Source organism: Apus apus, chromosome 14, assembly GCF_020740795.1.
Source record: "Apus apus isolate bApuApu2 chromosome 14, bApuApu2.pri.cur, whole genome shotgun sequence".
NCBI classification, from domain to species: Eukaryota; Metazoa; Chordata; class Aves; order Apodiformes; family Apodidae; genus Apus; species Apus apus.
The window spans coordinates 3,565,573-3,586,011 of record NC_067295.1 but is presented as its reverse complement, the minus strand read 5'-3'; the positions used below and the strand labels follow the sequence as shown (position 1 = coordinate 3,586,011).

Sequence of the window (20,439 nt, the reverse complement as noted above, 5' to 3'; positions counted from 1 at the left end):
AGATGGAACTGTCTCTTCCAGCCTTTTTTTTTTTTAAATATGCTTCTCACTCAAGTCCTAAATGAGTTGCTGTGCTCTTTACATCCCTAAACTTCCCCAGTACACTACAGCAAACAACTGAACGTTGTCTTTTCCAAACCACTCTGCCCCATCATGCCACCTCAACCAACACCACCCAAGCCAACAAGGCAGCCGAGTGAGTAGTTAACTCTGGAACCATAAATAGCAGCAAGTAATCTAACCAGATTAATCCAGCCTTAAGCGTGTCAACTGGACTTGCTTCAAGTCAGGCAGCGATCCAGGGAAACCTTCAAAACGCACAGAGATGGAATTTCCATGCAGTACTTCTTTATTCTGTGCCTCACCACACCTCCAACCAGCCACAGGAATAACCAAGGGGTCTGGCTGGTCTCTGTTTACAGCAGCAGCTTCAGCAATCTCTCCAGGTGCTGCCAGGGAGGGTCAGTTACCTGGCACACACACAGTCATGGAGCAAAAATCAACTTCCTCACTGAGAAATTGGAAACACTGCTTATATTGCCCCAGAACTGATGCTCCATTTTGCACCTCAAAGAGAAATGACATCGCAAAATTTTAGAAATGTCATGAAGAGCTTCAAGGATACAGATGAGAAAACTCTTCTTAGGCTGGTGGGTTGTATGGAATAAACAAAAATTAAATCAATCATTAAGTAACTGCACAACCACATCCCAAACTGCATGTTTTTGTATGAATACATTCAATTTGAGAAAAGAAAGTTTCAAGTTAGGAATAAAGTAGTTATTGTTCCTACTTTCCCTTCCTGAAGGGGATATTCAAACAAACTCTTTTAGGAGATTTAATTTACTTCCAGCAGGACAATGGTGCTGGCACAGCTTTGCCTTAGTGGGAGAAACAAAAAAGGGAGACTCACTTCCCATAGCCTGCCCAGAGGAAAAGGCTCCTCTTTGGATTCCCACTCCAGCAGCCCAAAGATGCCAGCTGGCTGGCTGCAAAGCCTGCTCTCTCCACTTCCCCTCATGACAGCAAGATTCATTAATTTATTTTTTTAAGGTCCCCAAAGTTATATGCCCCAAAGCCTCTTTGCCATCCCTATCCAAGTGCCTCAGAGGACGAAGCACCGTGCTCAGCCTGGCACAGGGAACATGCGGGCGAGGCTCGGCCGGAGGTCCAGCCCAGCGCCAACCACAGCCAGGCAGCTGCTCCCAGGGGACATGGAGCAGAGAAAATCCTCACCATGAGAAAGTAACGAGACATAGATTTCAACATACTCCCAGATTACCACATAAAATAAATTTGGGAGCTGCTAAAACTGCTGCTTCCCACTGTGTTTCCCCGTGGCACGAAGCTGGCTCAATATGGAATTCCAAATGCCAAGGCAGGCTGGGCTGAGCTGCTTCTGCCTTCTTGCACCGGTTTTTAGCCTGTAGCACACAGAAAACTACAGACAGTCTGTGAAGTGTTTACACTGTCTGATACAGAGATCCCTACAGAGATAGCCATTGTTTCTGAACAGGGGACACAAAACTGGCCAGGTCACCAATATCAGTGCTGCTATTGATCGGCTAGTTAACTTTGCTGCATTGATCAATACACCAGCCATGAAAGGGAGACAAAACACCCTGATGGTTGTGACACATTTTCTTCTGTGCCTTTGTAACAATCCTATGTGAACACTGCTTTTAAAGACATGTAATGTTTCATTTTCTACTTGAAGTCGCTGTATTCTTTCATGTGTTCCTTAAATTACAAATGCTTATCTGCAAAAAGACATGAAGCCACCCATTTACCAGCTAGGAACTGCTCAGGTTTTGTAGACAGGACTTCCCTAAATGGTGCTGACAACAGTGAACTGAAAGTGGAGTTCAGGACACTCGTCTGCATCAGCTCTTTCCCTTTCTTTGCTACTGGCAAGCACCACCACCTTTCCCACAGGAATCAAACTTGTCATCTACAAATCCCCTCTGACTCACTCACCTCACAGAATCTGCCTTGTTCCTCATCATCTTCCTCACTCATCCTTAATACCTCTGATACTGCAGGTTCCCCCCCCCTCACACCTGAGAGGGTTCCCACCTCTACCCTCTCTCCAAAACTGCACCAACCCCCAGCAGCCCAACACCTCCCAGGCCAGCTCAGACAAGGAGAAGCCCATTTTTCCACTCTAGAGCACTCTGAGCCTTGCTAAGTGAAATGCTTGGAGACCATAATTTGTATTCTCCTATTATACCAACTCCAGCTTTTCTGTTAGAGAGACTGGTTTTGTCATCAGCCCTCAACAAGGCCATCTGCTCCTATACACCAGGTCTCCCGCCTTCCTGCTCTATCTATGAAGTGATCCATAACGTTTAAACTGATGCTTCTTCCTTCCCAATCTTTTCTCAGTTCCACAACGGCACCAGAAGCCAGCCAGCTTTAAACACCTCAGCTGAGACACTGTTGTAAAATCCAATACTGAAGAAGCCAGAACACACCCTGCAGGGTCTTTTTTTTGTAGAAAAGTTACATGTTCAGTCCACTTCTTCGTAGTTTTTCCAATTCCATCTGCAACCTTTGCCCTGCAAGCTACCTGGGACAGGAATGTCTCTGATACCCAGAACAATGAGACTGCAGTTTTCACGAGTAATTCTGGGAGGCAGGACAGTATGAGCAAGACATGTGTAAGCCTTGGAGATGATGAACCCTTCAGAACTTCCCCAGGGAGCAGCAACTGCAGCAGCAAGCAAAGGTTTCAGAGAAGCACATCAGTGAAAAGAGGGAGACATGCTCCATGAAGGTTCTCTGGCCTGTGGATCATGTTCCTCCCTGACCCAGCAGAACTCGGGCAGACTTTTCGACCACACGCGCTCAGAGTATCACTTCATTATTTCCATCCCCGGTTTGATAATTCCAGGGTTGCACTTCCCCGATGACCAAACGGATACAAAGACACCAGGGACCCAACACTAAGTTGTACCCTGCTCTGCCTAGAACTGCTCCAAGCACCAAGAGACAAGGCCATAATATCTCTGGCTCCTACATCACCAGCAGCGATGAAGGTGCCAACAGAAATAAGAGGAACAGCTTTGGGAGGAACTGAGCTACGATGGGATTGACACATCTGATCCATAAGGACACAGTCAGTTTAACCTGCCATCCAACACGCTTGCTGATGCTGGTTTTTTAATATATTTCTAAACAAGGTATGTTATTTCATGATTATTTGTATCAGGGGTAAGACGGACACCACTGTATCAGCTGGAAGACCATTTCTGATAATCATCAGAAGACCCAGAACTTTTAGATATATTCACATAAATAATCCCAATGATGCAAATACCTTTCCTATAAATGTGTCTTTAAACAAGCATGAAAGATTCTACCACCATTCGCTTCCCATTTACAAAGAAATGCTCACAGGCACCTTCAGCCTAAGTGGTGTTTACACAGCTATTTTCAGCAGTGCAAAGCATAAACTGTTTCTAATCACAGGAAACACAATGCAGGCACTAAATCATAACAGAAGAGGTCCTCTGTCTTGATTTAAATCTGCTCAAATCTGCTAACAGCAAAACAGATGAGAAAACAAAAGCCACGCTCGCTCCAGCTCTGTGAAACAGGTAAGTCAGCACGTTGGTCTCCTGCAAAGCCAAGAACACAGCATTGCCCAACCATGCTGAAGCTAAACCTCTCCCAAAGCAATTTCATTTTTATTAAATACAGTAATTTTTTTGTCACACCACCCAGGTTCCCTGCTTGTAAAAACATAAGATGTGTTTGAGCAAGCAGGAGATTTCTTCAATATAGTTAATAAAAAGAGTGGGAAAAAAAAAAAATAATCCACCAGGTTGCTCAATAAACTGAAACTTCTGTGTCTTCCAGACAATGTTCTCAGCTAGAAGATGAGTATATGCTAAAAGCAAAAAAGCATTTTGCTGCAGAATTCATCCTTTAAAATGAAACCCAACAGCTTCTGTCTATTATTCAAATGTTATCCTCCAGCTCAGAAGAAGGGCTATGGCAACTGCCTAAGTTACTTAGCTCACAACAATTTTATTGACTGACTTGCATAAAAATAAGCCACATTAATGACTGAGCTGACATTTAGTACACATCTCCACAAAACTAATTTCAGATCAAACACCATCCATACACTCTGAAAATATTTTCAGCCTTCTCACGTCCAAGAAAAGGATTTTCAGATTTACATTATCCTCACAAACTTTGGTCTTCTAAAGCACAAGCAGTGCAGAATCAAAAAAAGGATTAGAACAACACCAGGACTTATTTTATTTTTTTTTTTTTTAAGAGTTGCTTCTGATTGTGTTCTACGCCAGAAGCAAGTTAACCTGTAACTGAAGTTTAAGTAGTGCTGTTTTCTCATTATTTGACAATGTTTCATGCACTCAAACAGCTCTCTAAAGATCAATGCCAGTGACTCGGAGCAGCATCGTGCCTCCTCCAGCCCAACAGATCCCCAACCACCCACCTGTTGCCTTTGAAAGGCTGGATTGGGCCTTATTCATTAATAATTCACACAGCAGTCTAGAGAAGCAGGAACTGTCTCTCCTCCCACTAAAGAAGCAGTCTCGGCAGCTTCCAGAGGCCTTAATCCAGCTCTTTCAGGGTGCAACACAAGTTGGCTTATCCATACGTGCACCCTGGCAAAGGGCTCATAAGGAGGCACAACACACACTGTCTTGGTGGGGAAGGAACTTCAGGAGTTGGGTGAGCGATTTGCCAAGTGAGAGCAAGTTGCTTGGAAGCAGGGAAAAAAAAAAAAAGCCACACTAAAAAAAAAAAGGAGCTAAAACCAACTACATGCACGTTTTCTCAGTAGCAACCGGGTTCTCCTCCTCAGCACATGGGAGGCTGTGGGGGGGTTTATTAACTGAAGTGAAGCAAATGATGAAATTCAGTCTGTGGGGAAGGTGGCCCTGGAAATGCTCCTGGGCAAGAGGCAGAAGAGACCCCAGGAAGGGGCAGGGTGTCCTGGCTTGCAGGGGGGGTGTCACATAGACACCCCCGACTCCACAGGGGAGATGCACAAGAGATCCAAGGAAGGAGGAGGGTGCTCTGGCTCCCTGGAAGGGGGGGACACAAGGCTCCCCGACGGCAGAAGATGCAGAAGGGACCCCAGGAAGGGGCAGGGTGTCCTGGCCTGCTGAAAGGAGACGGGGAAGGAGGGGCACCCCCACCCCAAAGCCGCACACCCACCCCAGTCCGTGCCAGCCTGAGGGGGCTGAAGCAGCCGGGGGGGTCCCCGGGGGGCCGGGCAGGCTGAACACCCGAGTCAGCCAGAACCGAGAGCCACGGAGGTGGAAGCGGGGCTACAAAAAAAAAAATCCCACACAAAAACCAACAAACACAAGCCAACAACAAAAAAGGGCGGATAAAAGTTCGGCGCCGACCGGAGCTCGGTCGCCGCCGCCGCGGCCTCCGTCCCGCCGCCCCCCGCCCCGGGCCCGGCCTGCCCGCCCTCACAGCGCCGGGCGGCCCGAGGGGAGGGAAAGCCGGGCCCTGAAGCGGAGGGAACCCAAAACGCCGCCGCCGCCGCCGCCCCGTTACCTGTGAGGCGGATCTTGATGCTGGAACCGTTCCGGCGCGTCCCGGGATTCGACATCTCGCCGAGAAGCAGCAACAACAGCGCCGAGATCAGCCGGCGGCCCCACGCCGCCCCGCCATGCGGGCCCCGCTGCCGGTGCCGCTGCCTCCGCGCCGCCCGGGCCCCGCCGCCCGGCCCCTCCCGCCGCCGCCAGCCCCGCCGCGCCCGCCCGGCCCGGAGCGCCGCTGGCCCCGCCCCGGGACGTGACGTCAGCGCGCAGGGCGGAGCGGCCGCGCCGGGCCCGCCATGATGGGAAGGTCGGAGGGTGGGAGAAGCGCATGCGCAGAGCGGGCAGGCTGGGGGGGGGGGGGGGATGGAAAGGCGCCCCCTGGCGGGCGGAGGAGCCCGCGGCGGCTCCGTGCCCGGGGCGGCGCTGGGAGGGGCTGCGACCCGGCCCGGCCCGGCCCGGCCCGGCCCTCCCGCCAGCCCGGGCTGCTCCCAGCCCCGTCCAGCCCGCCCTGCAGCGCTGCCAGGGACGGGGCAGCCACAGCTTCCCTGGGCAGCCTGCGCCAGGGTCTCCCCAGCCTCACAGCACGGAATTCCCTCCTCGTGTCTAAGGGAAAGGAAGGGGCAAGGAAGGTTCCACCCCAGCCCCCCGGGAGGAGTGGGCGGCTCCAAGTTCGCAGAGCGGAGCCGCGAAGCCCGGTGTGGCCCGGCAGGAGGGGCTGTGCTCGGGGGGGCGGCTCCGAGGGGGGGATGAGGAGCCGGGCAGGGGCGCCAGCCCGGGGGGAGCTGCGGGAGCTGCGGCTCTGCAGCCTGGAGAGCTCTCCAGGGAGACCTTGTAGCACGTTCCAGAGCCTGAAGGGGCTACAGGGAAGACGGGGAGAGACTTCACCAGAGAGAGCAGTTACAGAACAAGGGGCAACGGTTTTAAACTGGAAAAGGACAGATTTAGGTTAGAAAATAGGAAGAAAGTCTTCACCGCGAGGGCAGTGAGGTGCTGGAAGGGGTTGCCCCGGGAGGTTGTTGATGCTCACGCCCTGGAGGTTGGATGAGGCTTGTGCAGCCTGGGCTGGTGGGAGGTGTCCCTGCTCATCCTGGTGATCCAGCTTGCTCCAGGGCCCCAGGAACACTTTCGTGCAGCTTAAGGATGTAAGGGTGGAAGGGAGCAGCTTTGGTCCCAGGGCTCTGCCCAACATCAGGCTCAGCTCCGGCACACGCAGGAAAGAAGGGGGGGGGAAAAGTCAGCTAGCTCTGCCCTCTCATTCTAGTCTGCTTTAAGTCAGCAGAGCATCAGCAAGCAGCAGCATCCCTAAGGGACAGCCCTGCCCCATGGGAAGAGCCATGTGGGGTGCTCCATGCTGGACCACAGGCCAGAGCCCAAGTGGCCACATGGGCCTCAGCTCCAGTCTGCATCTCCATTTACACTGAGGAAGCACCTGCCTCAGATTCATTTTACCTGGTGAAATCTGACCATTTCCAGCTGCTGTGTCAGCCCTGTCAGCAGGGAGAAGGTGCAGGAGCCCTTTGTGTTGACCCACAAGCACTAAGGACTTTCACAGGCCCTTGTTCCAGCTGCATCTTCAGGCCTTGCTTTATCACAGCTCTAAGGACACAGCTTTGGACCCAAGAACTAGAGACTAAGAAGCACTTGGAATTTCATCACCTGCAGCATTTTAATACAAGTGATACCCAGGTCTGGCACACACCATCAGGGCCACACACCTCCCTGGAGCACAACCAGGATGTAACCACCAACTCCTTTTTCTTATATGGCCTGGAGGAGAAATGTGTGACCATCTGATGAGCAGATCCAGGGTAGAGGAAGAGGCTCTGTTTCCTGAAGAACAGCTTTTCCCTTCAGATTGAGTTACCTGTCACATCACCTCCCCCTGCAGCTGAGGAAGCAAAGCCCTAAACCCACACAGGGTTATTTTGAAGACTCAGCGCCTCTACCCCAGAACATTAGGAAACCACCCCCCCATCTTGCATGGAGCAAAGCCCTTGAGATAGCTTCAGCCCCTGCAGACTGAAGGATCCTAGCAGAACCTTTCACAATCCATCAGCACCACAAGGATGGATCCATGTCCAGCAGGTTATGAAGCTACAGCAGAGTTGGTGCAATACATCTGCTAGCAGAGCAGTAGCTGCAGGGATGGACACAGGGCACCAGAGAGGGACTCAAGAACTACATCAACTTGTCCTCACCTCCTGCTGAGCCTGCAGCCAGGAAGGCTTGCAGAGAGGGAGGACTCCCCTCAGGAGGGGGAAGTGACATGCAATGGAACCTGAAATACAGGTCCTCAATATTAAAAGGCAGCTCCAGGCAGAGCCAGATCGATGGGCTCCAGGCTAGTGAACAGCATCTGGGAATCTGCAGTAGGAAGAGAGTCAAATCCCACAGAAACAGTCACCTCCAACACAGCCCTACTGCCAAAGGACCTGCATTGACTCCTGGTCCAGCCCCAACACTTTCATGTGAAGCAGCACACATGGGGTGGCAGTGACCCACCTTTCCCTGGCCCATTTCTCTGCTAGAAGCCTTTCCTGTCACAGGAAGGTGTTTTCACCCACAGAAGGGTTCAACATCCCTTGAACAACTTCTCAGAGCTACTCCAGCCTCTCCAAAGTCAAGCTTAAGGAGTTTCAGCACAAGGATTGGGTGGTAACACCCTGCTCTCCAGCAGCTGAATGCAGCTGACAAAGTTTCTGGCTGTGCTCTGCTCCGGAAAACATGCCCAGGAGCTCTAATACATTTCTGCAGAGTCTTAAGACACTATGGAAAAAAGTCTATACTGTTTGCAAGAGCAGCTTGTGAGGAAAAGAAAAATACCAAAAGCAAGGAGTACAAAGCCAGAAGTGCAATTTATTGACAAGTTTCAAGTAAAAAGACTCAACATCCTGGTTCAGATGTCCAAGCTCTACCAAAACACCTTCACCCACCAGCTCAGAGCTGGGTAGGGCTTTGTCTTCAGAAGTTGAAGTCTTGCTTCTCTACTGAGAAATTATACAGCCCATCTTCTCCAGTCTCAGGCTCCAGATCTGGATTTTCCTAGGAGGAAATTGATAGCCATTAGTCAAGCATTCTGCATCTTAATAAACCTAAGCTTTTTACACCAGAGTTTGCCTGAAGCTTTTTACAGCAGCTTGGTGTTTTTTCCTTGTTTAAAAAGGAAACCAAACAGCTCATTAGAGCAGCCAAAGAGATCAGCTTCACTAACCCTTGGAGACCAGACCAAGTCCTCCTGATCTTTACACCACACTCAAGCTGCAGTGTCCCTGCACACAGAAAGCAGACAAGTCTAGAGGCTTAGACATCAGAGGCAGAATGAAGTGGTAGAACTCACTCCAATTAAATAACCTGCTTGGAACAACCTCAGCCAGGACTGCTTTGGAGAGATGCTCCCCCAGCATCCAGCCCCTCAGGCAGGTGCCACTGTGTAGGACAGCTTCCTCCACACCCTGACAGAGACATCCTGCAGACCCTGTTCCAGGCAGAGGACTAACACCAGCATTTGCTCCCTGCTGCTCACATCCTGGCTGAGCCTCAGCTCCAAGATCTGCCAAACTGCCAAGTCTCTTCCTGATGTTTCCCCATCTGTGAGACAAAGGCTCAGAACAATCATGGCATCTGTGACAGCCCTGGGACTCTTGCTGCTGCTGGCTGATGTCCTATCCTCTTTTTCCATGAGTTCATTAGCATGAAAAGGGTCAAGTAATCCTAAAGCAACCTGAGTACACATTATCAGCTGAGTAGGAGGTTTTCATCCATAGAGACAAGCCAACTCACCTCAAAGGAGGAAACAAGGAAACTTCTCCACATTTGGTATTCATATCAGCAACTGCAGTAACTCCAGCTGATGCCAGTTTAAATTCCAGCAGCAAGATGCTATCACAGCATCCATATCTGCTGTGCAACACATCAGCTGACAGCTCAGACCTTTTACAGACATTTAAAATCACCTGGAACAAGCTGCAGCAGCTACTCTAGTCATGTACAGGTCTCTTCCAAAAACCTATTTCAGCATCCTCAAAGCCTGTGCCTTCTTGTGGTGGATAACAGCTTCACATTTTCAGATGAAGAACAGCAAGAGCTCACATACCTCACCAGAGAAATATTTCTCTATGATGCTCAGTGCAGCTCTGTAGACCATGTTGTTGTCATGGGTTTGCAAGGCTTCAATCTTCTCCAGACCATCAAGCTCTTCCACCAGCAGACAAAGCCTTTCTGTCTGTCCCAGCTTCTCAGCAGCCTGTAACATCAGATAACCAAGCAGGAAAACACAACCTTCTATCAGCAACAGGTCTGAGATGGTCTTCACTGCAAGACCCTGTTCTACAAGTCAGAGGACCACAGTCCCTGCATTTATGTCCCTACCTGACCCCAGGGATATGACAACTGGTGAAACATCAGTCCTTGCTGGGATTAGTGGACAGCAACTTGACTGTCAACCAGACAAGCCAGCCAACCCCTACTTGGGCAGATCCACACACCAAGCAACTGCAGGTGTGACCTGCCACCCACTATCTCATTTGCAAGAGCCATTTCACTGGTTCAGAGGTGTTACAAGAAACAGGCTTTTGAGTGAGATGTGTAGACACCAGCTGGCAAGGAGCTGAGCTGAAATGCCCCCAGGACCACCTGACTTCAGTGGACCACTTGACAGTTATATTTCTGCAAGACCTTCAGCTCTGTCCAGCATGGGGATTAACACACTGACCTTTGCCTTTCCAGAGGAAGACTAAAAGTCACAAAAGGTGGAAAGTAACACTCTGAGAACTTAATCTTGTCAAGCCCTCTGGACAACCCAAGGATGTTCCAGCACACATACACAGCAGACACAAAGTCTGCCTCTTATTTCTGCAGGATCACAGCTGCTGCAGGAGAAGCTGTTCCAGCCACACAGCAGCTCACACCTTACTGCTCTTTTTGGGGGGGATGCAACAGACTGTAGGAGATCTTACCAGGAAGAGATTTGAAATGGTATCCAGGATGACCAGGATAGTTTTGCTGTCTTTGGCCAAGAGCAAGTTTAGCAGAGGTCTGAGGACCCCAGACTGGACAAGCTCCACCACTTGTTCCACAGTTCCTCCTGTGGTGAAGTTGGCCACTGCCCAGACTGCCTCCTTCTGAGCTTTGAAGTCCCCCTGGAAGAGCAGCAGAGTGAAGGCACTTCCAAGCTTTGGCATCCCTTTAAGACCAGTGTGAGATGAGGACAGCTATCCCCCTTGTGTTAGTTTTGGACTGACCCACCATCCCCAGCACTTTGAGTGGTGGGTGGACACCAAGCCATGCTTTCATGCAGGTATGCTGCAAGTCTGAGGGCCCAGGCTTTCCCAAGGACCTCAACAGCTTTGAAACACTGTTCAGGGGCCTCTTGGGCACATGCTGAGTGCTTCACAAATGAGGCATCCTGGACCATGTGAACCTCAGCATTGCTTCTGCAGCAGCTCTGAGCAGCACTGCACCCATCCCTTACCTTGCTGAGCAGCTCCACCAGAGGTGGCAATAACCCACAGGTGATGAGCTGCTGGATCTGCCGGGAAGGTCCTGCTGCAATGTTGCTGAGTGTCCATGCAGCTTCCTTCTGGATAGTTGACTTGGCATGTCGCAGGAGACAGGGCAGGACAGCCAAGACACCAGCATCAATAGCTGCCTGGGTCTGCTCATCAGTTCCCGTGACTACATTCCCAACAGCACGGAGAGCTGGAGTCTAGACAGAGATTAAAGGAGATGAGGAGAATCCTTACCTCAAGAGATACATGGCAGAAAGTCCACCAAGATCCCTCACTAAGTGCTTGATCCTTCAAACAAGGAAAGCATCATGGGTGATTACTGTTGTATTTACAGACCTACTGTCCTCCTGCTTTGCTCTAAGCAGCTTTGCAGTCTCTGTCCAGCCTGCCAGGCCCAGCAAGCTGGAGCAGAGCAGTGGCTGGACAAGCAATCAATACTACAGTCTGAGGAGAGAGCAGACCACACTGGCCACATCTAGTAAGGAGATGACTTCCTTCTATTCACATGTTCCTACACTAAGGGACCAGAGGCTGAGATTGCTGATTGTTTCCTACCATAACAATCAACTCTGGGCTGGCCATGAGTTCCACCAGCCTTGGGAGAATCCCTGTATCCACCACAATCTGGATGCGATCGTTGGAGCCATCGGTCAGATAGGAAACAGCCCAGCAGGAGTCAGAAATTATTTCCTTGTCCTCATGCTCCATGAGGCAGACGAGGACTGGCAGCACCTTCTTCACTGCCTCCAGGGGAGGGTAGGGGTTCTTGTTCCTGCAGAGGTTTGATAGCGTCCATGTGATGTTCCTCAGGAACCCAATCTGAAACACAAGGGAGGTGTGAGATCCTCACTTCTCAGTCCACCTCATGCATCTCTGAGAAGGTCCTTCTTCCCCAGAGACCAAGGAAGCAGCAGGGCAGGCAGCACTGCAGATGGGCAGAGATAAGCCACAAACCAGCAGTTTAGAGCTACCCAAAAAGCAGCAGGAAGAAGCTTGAAGGGCAAGTTCAGCCCTTCCACATGCAAACCTACCCTGCACCAGTGCCATTGTATTCAAATCTTTGAGATGGTCAAAGCTGGATGGGAAAGCTAAGACTGGAAGTCACCACACATTGACTTGAAGACTCTGCCTGGCAACCCCAGCTTCAGATATAGCTCATTCAAAACTACATATAAATATCAGGATCATTAAACCAGTTTAGGCTGGGAGCTCATTCAACAGCTTGGTGTGTATGAGGCAGATGACAGGCCACCATTCCCCCATTCCCCAAGTGATTAAGAGCTGTTAAGTCAAGAAAATGAAGGTTATTTACTGGAGTTACAGGTGACACCAGAGCCAGCAAGGGAGGGATCACATTGCAATTGATAAGAGCATCTCTGTACAGGGGACCATCACCTGTATGGATGAAAAAGGGTGGGTTATTGCATCTGCCCAAGTCACAAGACAGTCAACATCAAACAGCAACCAGAGCTGCAGCCACAGGCCAGGGCTGGTGTCTGGGCTCACTCCACAGCCACCCACCATTAACTACCTTCAGGGGGAGGATCTCCCAGGCAGGCTGGAGGGTCAGCATGGCTAGTTTGCAGCTGGCAAACCAGACATGACCCCTTCTGTTCTCCCTACTGACAACACTGGTGGGTTAGACCATCCCAGCAGGATGAAGTCTTGCACTTAGCTTTGGCCAAAATCCTCTTTCCCAACCAACACAGGGTCTCCAAGACTGCCAGGCCATGTGTAGGGATTGAAGGGTTTCAACAGGGGCAGCAGCTTGGAGACAAAGCTGCAGGGAAACAAGGCTATCTTGAGGAACATCAATATTTGTAGGTGCCCAGCACTGACTGGGGGCATCTCCCCAGGTCTGGAGACCTCTGCTTACCTGCAATATTGCCCAGTGCCCACACAGCCTGTTCACTGATGTGCATGTGTGGGGAAGACAGGAGGAAGATGAAGGCTGGGATGGCACCTCCCTCCACCACTGCCTTGGTGTGGTCAGAGGTGCCCGAGGCGATGTTAGTCAGAGCCCAGGCTGCCTCGAACTGCAGAGCAGCACTGTCAGCACGGGTCAGGAACTCAACTAGTCTGGGAATGATGCCCAGCTCAATGATCTGGTTGATAGGGGGGTCCTTCTGCCTGGAAAGCATTCTCCTGCAACAGAGGACACCACACAGCCTGCCATGAGAGAAGCCTTGTGTGGCTGCCATGATAGACTAGAACCTTGTGGTCATGTACAAGGTTGTGACCTGTGAGGGATTCAGCACCTGCAAGAGGAGCTTGCTCAGCATCACATAGTTGGGTTCAACCCCACAGGTCCCTGCCACAGGCACTTCCCAGGACTGTGATGCAGCCAAGCAGGGCACAAAACAGGCACCAGCTGAGGCCCCTCAGGGCAGTTTGGGTTACCAGGTTCCTTCCCCCTTTCATCATGTCTCCAGAAAGCTCTTCAAGAAGAGCCTTCTGCCAACAGGACCCACCATGGGCCCACCAGCCACCTCCCTCCCAGCAGGGAGCAGCCAGACAGCATACCTGGCAGCTTGTGTAGCCTGCAGCTGCAGCTCTGTGCTGCTCCCATTCACAGCTCTGACAATTTCCTCCAAGGACAGTGGAATAATCTGTGTCACAGGGAATGAGTCAGTCAGAGAGCAAGCCAGGACTCCCTCTGGTTTCATCTCCACAGTCAATCAGCTGTCTAGACCCAAATCAGGCACCACTTCATATCTCAGCAATGTCTATTCTTTATGCAACACAGTTTCGAGATGAGGCAGAGGAAGAGAAGCCACAAAAGCCTCCGGGGCAATTAATCCTTATAATCAGGCATGGAAAGAGTCCCTGACACACCACGATGGGCCTGCGAGCTCAGTAATTACCCCTTGCTGTGCCGGGAGCCAGACAGGAGCTGGGCCAAGCTTCCAGCAAGCTGGAGCACCAGCCAGTTCTACCTGCCATCGAGGGAAGCCACATGGGACATCATCTCCAGGCAAACCACCACAGAAAGAGGGCTGGGCACTCTCAAACATTCCTTGAGACAGGGCATGGCCAACAGGAATGGCACTGGCTATTTAAGCCCAGTCACTTGAGCAGGACTTGCTCGTAGTCCAAGTAGCAGATGATACCCACTGCACAAGCAGCACTGAACCTGCCCAGGTGCAGGGAGCCCAGCACACACCTCATTTCTTTTGTCTTCTCCTCCTGAGAGATTCTCATCCATCAAGCCAAAAGAAATGCTCCTGCGCTTCAGGATCTGCTCGTCCTTCTTGGCCTTGCGCAGCTCGATGCTCACCTCCACTCGCTGCCTCCGCAGGCTCTGCAGGGGAGAAGGGACCATCCCACCCATGTCTGCATCACCCAAGTCCCCATGGAGCTCAGACCTGTAACCCTCTGCCCCAAGCTTCCTAAGTGAGGAGGGCAGAGAGCCAACATCTGCTGTCAGGCAGCTCCTTGGAGAGTTGGGACACGATAAAACTCTCCCCAGGTGCCTCCTGAGGACACAGGCTGCTGGATGAACCAACAGCCAGTGGCTGGTTTTAGAAGTTGATTTGCTGAACCTGAAAAGCAAACCCTCCTCTCCTCTACTGGCTTAAAGCAAGCTGACAGGTCCTGTTGCCTAACATCCTATTCCAGCCTCCTCTCCACAGAGAGAACTGCTGCAGAGAGATCATTGGGAAATGCTGGACCATCTCCCTTCCCCAGCACAGCTCAGTCTCCCAGCCAAAGCTGAGGTGCCCCCTGCCTGTGCCACCACACTCCCCACAGCCCAGCCAGCTTCACACAACTAAAAAGCTAACTGAGCATTTCTCCTAGCAGAGCCATCCCACCCCTTTGTTACCCCATACAGGTAGAATTTGGGGGCAATTGCCCTTCAGAAACCTCCACATCAGCTCCTGCTCACAGGCCAGCCCCCAGTGGGGGCCATTTTCCAACAGGGGTGGCCCTGGGGGTACTTACAGCTGCATCCTTGCCCTTGTTCTTGAACTTCCTCATCCGCTCACTGAGCTCAGTCACAACTGGCATCTTGGCAGGTTCTGAGAGAGGTGCCAGCTGAAAAGCCTTCCTGTGCTTTCAGGGGTCAGAACAGAGCAGTGTCAGGTCACAACCACACCAGCAACAGCCACCTCCATCCACAGAGGGGGCTGGGACTCCCCACACTCCCACATTTTCTTCCCCAACAAGGGGGATGCTGGAGGTCCCCTGCCTCAAACAGAGCTCAGCAGGATCCTCACAAGCTACAGCTGAGCCACTGAACTAAATACAGGCACAAACCACCACTTAACACCAGGCCCCAGAAATTACAGCTGCTGCTGTTATCCCCTGAGGAAGCTGGACACACCACTTCTCATGGTGACAGAAACACCAACTTCCTCCAGCTCTGGCCTCTTGCCTCCAAAGCAAAAGCTTAAGGTCTGATTTGAGGACAAGCAGCCACATCCAAGCCTACCCTCTCACCCCACCACACAGCCCAGCTTAGCTTCCTACACCAGGACACCCAGTAGGAAAGCCACAAGGTCACATACAGTGGGATGCATGACCAAGTTCAGCTAAGCAAAGGGTTCTCCTGGAAGCCCAACTACTAGTAAGGATTGCCCAGCAAAAAACATTCAACAGGTAGAACTATTTCTAAGCCTCTCCTGGTGAGAGAGCCACAGACAGACACACAAATAAAACCAAGAGCAGGCCTTCAGACAGGCCTTGCCAGAAAAAGCAAGGCTTCCAACCCAGCAGAAGTGGAGATGCTTTCAGAGAAGCCAGACACCACCCCAAGTCCCTAAACATAGGCTGGGCATAAACACATTCAGGGGCTGATGACACACATGATGATCTTCACCTTCCCTCCAGGCTTAGGGCCAACACCTGTGGCTCAGATCAGCCTCCAAGAGCTCCCTTTATTCCATCTTCTTAAGTTCAAGTTTTTGGAGGGGCTTTTTTTGTTTTCTCCCTATTTACCCAGCAACCAAGGCTGGATACCAGCAGCACCAGCTCATTACCCCAACACAGCAGCCAGCCACCAAGCTGCAGCCCTTCCCCAGCTCACAGAGGGACCAAGACAAGCCACCTCCCAGTTCAAGCCAATTACACTCATAGTCTTAAACCTTACACTCAAACCCCAAGGTCTCTTTCAGCCTCCCTTCCTGTTTTACCTCCAATAGACAAGAACAATAACATCCCAAAAGTCCTCTTCACTTTAGAGAGCTTCCTCTACCCAGCTTCAGCAGAGGTGCACCACAATCCTCCCACTGACACCAACACAGTCCCAAACAGCCAGCACAATCCAACCACCAGCCCCATACTTACCAGAGGGGGGAAACAGGAACAAACCACCCCAAAGAAAAAAACCACTCACCTCAACCCCCTCTCATACCCCACCCTCTTCAACTGCCTCTTTTATTGCCCCCATGGAGCCACGTACCCCTCAGCTCCCCTCCATGATTGGCTCTTCCCAGGACAGCCTCCCCATTATCTCCAGCTGCTCCTTCGCCATGGCCACCTGGATGCACCTGGAGAAGGATGGTGAGAACTTCTCCTAAATTGCCCTCTCTCCTGAGCTGCCCTCCTGTCTAGGCCACCCTGCTCACCTCTCCACCTCTTCTCTGTACATTTATGCTTTGCCCACTTTGCCCTTGTTAGTGGCCAGACACCTCATGGCAGAGCTGAGACAGGAAAGAAAACTAGGAGAAAAACTTAAGAAACTTGGAGCAGCAGCAGGTGCTGAGCTAGTGGTGGGAGCTGGGGCAGGATGTAGCATGGGGGAGAAACATGGAACCCATGCATGAGTCCTTCAGATTCTGGCCAGGAGCTACATTATTATCACAGCCTCCATCAGCTTTCAAGAGATCCCTGCAGTTATGGTGCCCTCACACCAATGGTGCTGGTGCTCGGGCTGCTTGCACACCTTGTCCTCCTGCCCATGCCACCACACCAGCCAACAGCGACCACAGCACCCCTGCCCCAAAATAACAACTCACAGCAGGGCTTGCCTGCAGCACTGCAGGCCATTTTGGGATCTCTGAGGTGCTGAAAGCAGCCTGGTTTTGAGAGCCATCCAAGCCATCACCTTTTTTAGCAAAGCCCCGTAAAACCCACTCCATACATCTCCATCTGTGCAGAGGTGCCTGGTCCCACCAGCAGGGACAGGAGCAGCAGTGTCTGCCAGCTGGGCAAGGAAAGTAGCGATGAAAATATTTAATTAAAACCTGATTTTAAATCACTTGACATCTTTTTTCTGTGGGGGGGAGATGGGGAGAACAGTAATTCAGAGTGGGTGCCTGGGCTCGCTACAGAAAGAGGAGAGCAAGGTGGGGGTGGGAGGCAGGTGGGAGCAGCACAGCCCGGACCTCTGTACCCTGCCAGCCCTGTACATGGGAGATCTTTCAAACTACTGTTAACTGTGTTCACTGAGCAGCTATTCCAGCATGGAAATACCTGTGGAAATACACTGTGTGATACCCAGGCTGCTTTAAGTCATGGATTCAAATCCTGGGGTCACAGCAATTCTCCCTTTCAAGGGAAATGAAATGAGTTGTACGAAGCCTTGTGCAAAAAATGTGTGTGTGAGGGGGGGGGGGCAGGGGTGTTGTTGAGAGATCTTCAGATAAATCTGCTGTTTGTGGGCATCAAAAAGCCAGTTGTGCTAATCCTAGATGTTGGATATTTAAGCCTCAAGTGCCACTAGTTGCATTATCTTGCTTCTTGGCTGCTTGAGACAGGAAAATTACATTTCAATTGCTTTTTAATTCAACTTAATCTGGTGCAAAAGTTACTGTGCACCCTCTAATTTTGTTTTCTGAGCGGTTGGTTTCCACTAATTCCTAATCAGCCAAGGCTAAATCAAACCAGGCCTGCTTCAAGCTGGAATAGATGAGTCCTCACAACCTTGCCAAGCGGTTTAATTAAATTGGCTTAAAATCCCGCCTGGAGATAAGTGGGGGCAGCCTCCTGCACAGGCCAGCCCCCAGCATTTGCTCCTCTGCTTGGAGAGCTCTCTTGCCCAGGGTACTGCTGCAGGATATGGATGTGCAACCAGGCTGCAAGTTTATCCTTATCCTGGGCTGCTCTTCCCCTTCTCTGCCCTTTCCATTCCCTTTCCACCTGCCAAGCTCCATCAGCCCCATCCTGTTCGGTGGCTCTGTCACTGCCAGCGCAGGGAGGGAGAGGATGGGGAGAGGAAAACAGGTGCAAATTGATTGGCAACCCCCTTCCTTGGCTTTGGCTTCAGTCACTGGTGGCTTGAGAGGTGACACTGCCAAGCACTTGGCCCCACGAGCAGGCAGAGCAGGAGCAGGGCTGATTTCAGCCCCACACTGAGGACACGGGCAGGTAAGAAAACACTTCGGTTTTCAGCATCATAAGAGGGCATCACAGCTAATGGAAAGGAAAGGAGATAAACCCGTAAATCTATGTGATGGTGTCCCCTGAGCTCAGCCCTGTGTGCTCAAGCTGAAAATTCATACAGTGACAGGTATGAAAAGCTACAGTCCCAGGTTAGAAGTTTTCCTTGTGGCTGTTCTTGCCCACCCTGACACCCTTTGCCCCACACACCCACCAGGGCACTGTGGGTGAGTTAGGCTGGGACTGGGGCAGAGCTGAAAACACCAGTTTTAAGCCCTGAGATAAAAGCCTTGATTATTCCTCTTTGATTCTTTCATGTTTCTTTACAAGGTTTACCCTGACTTCATGTGGAGAAGGGTACTGGTCAGGAAAGATGTCAGCACGTGTCATCTCCACAGTGGGGTGAGATGAGGCAGGAACTGCCCCAGCTCCATCACAGGAGGTTGCCAGGGCACAGCAGCTGGTGGGAGCAATCTCTCTGTGAAAGGAGAAGCTCACCTGGCAGAGAGTGAGCAAAGGCAGGGATTCCTGCCAAGCCCCCACACGCCTGCTCTCAGACAGCATATTTCCTCCATCAGCTCTAATGTAGTCCATTCAGTTAACATCAACAAATTAATTTTACGTATTAGTAACACCAAGGAAATACCCACGTGGGTTCCTCAACCAGCTGCTGAGATAACTGCTGGTAGATGCGAGGCAATTCCCAGGAGTGGCAGGCTGGGATGGAGCCTGCGAATTCCTCCTTTTTTTTTGTGGTTGGTCCCCGGCGGGAGGCAGCGCTGACGCTCCAGCCGGGAGCGGCTCCTCCCGGGACAGCAGCCGCCAGGCAGCCGGTGACCACGAGTTTCATCTCAGTCCCGTTGTTGAGGGTTGCATTGTGAACAAGCACCGAGCAAGTGACAGCCCCGTCCCTTACAGTCCATCTAATCAGGACATGCAGAAGGTGGGAGAAAGGATTTATTGTTAATCCCTGGTTTACTGCTGAGCCAGGGGCAAAGCTGAGCTCTGCAGCTGGATTTTCTGAGGCTCAAGGTGCAGTTTGTTGTTCCCCCTAATTCAGTGTAGCAGCCTGAAAAAACTGATCATTTTCTCCCTCTCCTTTGCTTTTCTCCCACTCCTCCTCTGCAGCTGGGGAGCTGGGGATGTGTCAGTCCTGACAAAGGGAAAACAAACCACGAAAATAGAGGAAGAAGTTTGGTTTTCTGTCAGTTTGACTGGAAGTGCTCCTGCTGTGGCCATGGGATCACTGGAGCAGGTAGACAAGGTGACAAAGGTGTCACTGAGAACAGGTGGGAATGTGGGATCACATCATATGTTCCCAGCAGCTACAGCAGGTCAGAGCAAACTGGTCCCCAGTCCGGGGACTCATCCCTGTGCTCTGTACAGCAACATACCAGGGAGAGGGGGACCAGGAGGAGGGAAGCCAGGCTTAAAGGCAGCTTAATTTTCTCCCAAATACTTGGGAATCTGACTTGTTAAAGTGGGTTTGATACATACCAGCACTGCTGTGGTCACCTGCTGCAGGACATCTTCATTCCTGCGATCCTAGTGCAGGTTTGCTGGGAGTTTTTAATTGGTTGAGCAAAGCAAATAAGACTATTCATGCCCAGTACTTCCATGAGGTTACACGGACCAGAAAACATGTCACTCCATGTGGTGCTTTTCAAGGCAAAGTGTTCTTCAGTGCCACTTTCCAGCCAAGAAACACTATCACTCACTCAGAAAGGCAGGTCCTGGGGGATAAAAATAAAATAAAATAAAACAGATATTATACAGAAGAGACCTACATTTATTGATAAAGAGGCCTGGCAGAGCTGGGAATTCCCTGGGAATTAAGGAGGGAAATGCTGTGCAGGAAGAGAGCTTGTAAAGTGGGTAACATTGTGAAGTGTAACACCAGTTATCCCCTCAGCTGGGCTGGTGTCCTTAGCTCCCAGCTAAGGGAGCCCTGGGAAGGAGAAGAGCCAAGAGTGGGAGCTGTGGGAGCCCTTTCCCATGGCAGCTGTTCCTGTCGATTAGGCTGATGGTGCCAGTGGATTCCCCAGAAAACCAGCACAACACTGGAGGGCCTGTAACTC

General features: G+C 51.2%; 2 protein-coding genes across 5 annotated transcripts in view; both read right to left on the bottom strand.

The window, feature by feature from the left end:
* The window catches only part of SMURF1 (SMAD specific E3 ubiquitin protein ligase 1), a 45,604-nt gene extending 39,873 nt beyond the window's left edge, over positions 1-5,731 (bottom strand). For 3 of the 4 annotated variants that reach the window (XM_051632060.1, XM_051632061.1, XM_051632064.1), the window contains exon 1: positions 5,548-5,731. In XM_051632060.1, the coding sequence (XP_051488020.1) occupies positions 5,548-5,602 (55 nt within the window). In that variant the 5' untranslated portion in view covers positions 5,603-5,731. The remainder of the gene's footprint in view (positions 1-5,547) is intronic. The other variant, XM_051632063.1, reaches the window with a different exon arrangement.
* Positions 5,732-8,453: 2,722 nt separating this feature from the next.
* Positions 8,454-20,032, bottom strand: KPNA7 (karyopherin subunit alpha 7). Its single transcript, XM_051632251.1, has 12 exons — positions 19,859-20,032; positions 16,443-16,530; positions 14,984-15,089; positions 14,205-14,342; positions 13,565-13,650; positions 12,918-13,186; positions 12,354-12,436; positions 11,597-11,860; positions 11,005-11,238; positions 10,490-10,672; positions 9,628-9,777; positions 8,454-8,576 (listed from the first exon to the last, which is right to left on the bottom strand). Exons 3-12 carry the CDS (start codon positions 15,047-15,049, stop codon positions 8,496-8,498), a joined length of 1,554 nt encoding a protein of 517 aa, XP_051488211.1. The 5' UTR covers positions 15,050-15,089; positions 16,443-16,530; positions 19,859-20,032; the 3' UTR covers positions 8,454-8,495.
* Between the last annotated feature and the right edge of the window lie 407 nt (positions 20,033-20,439).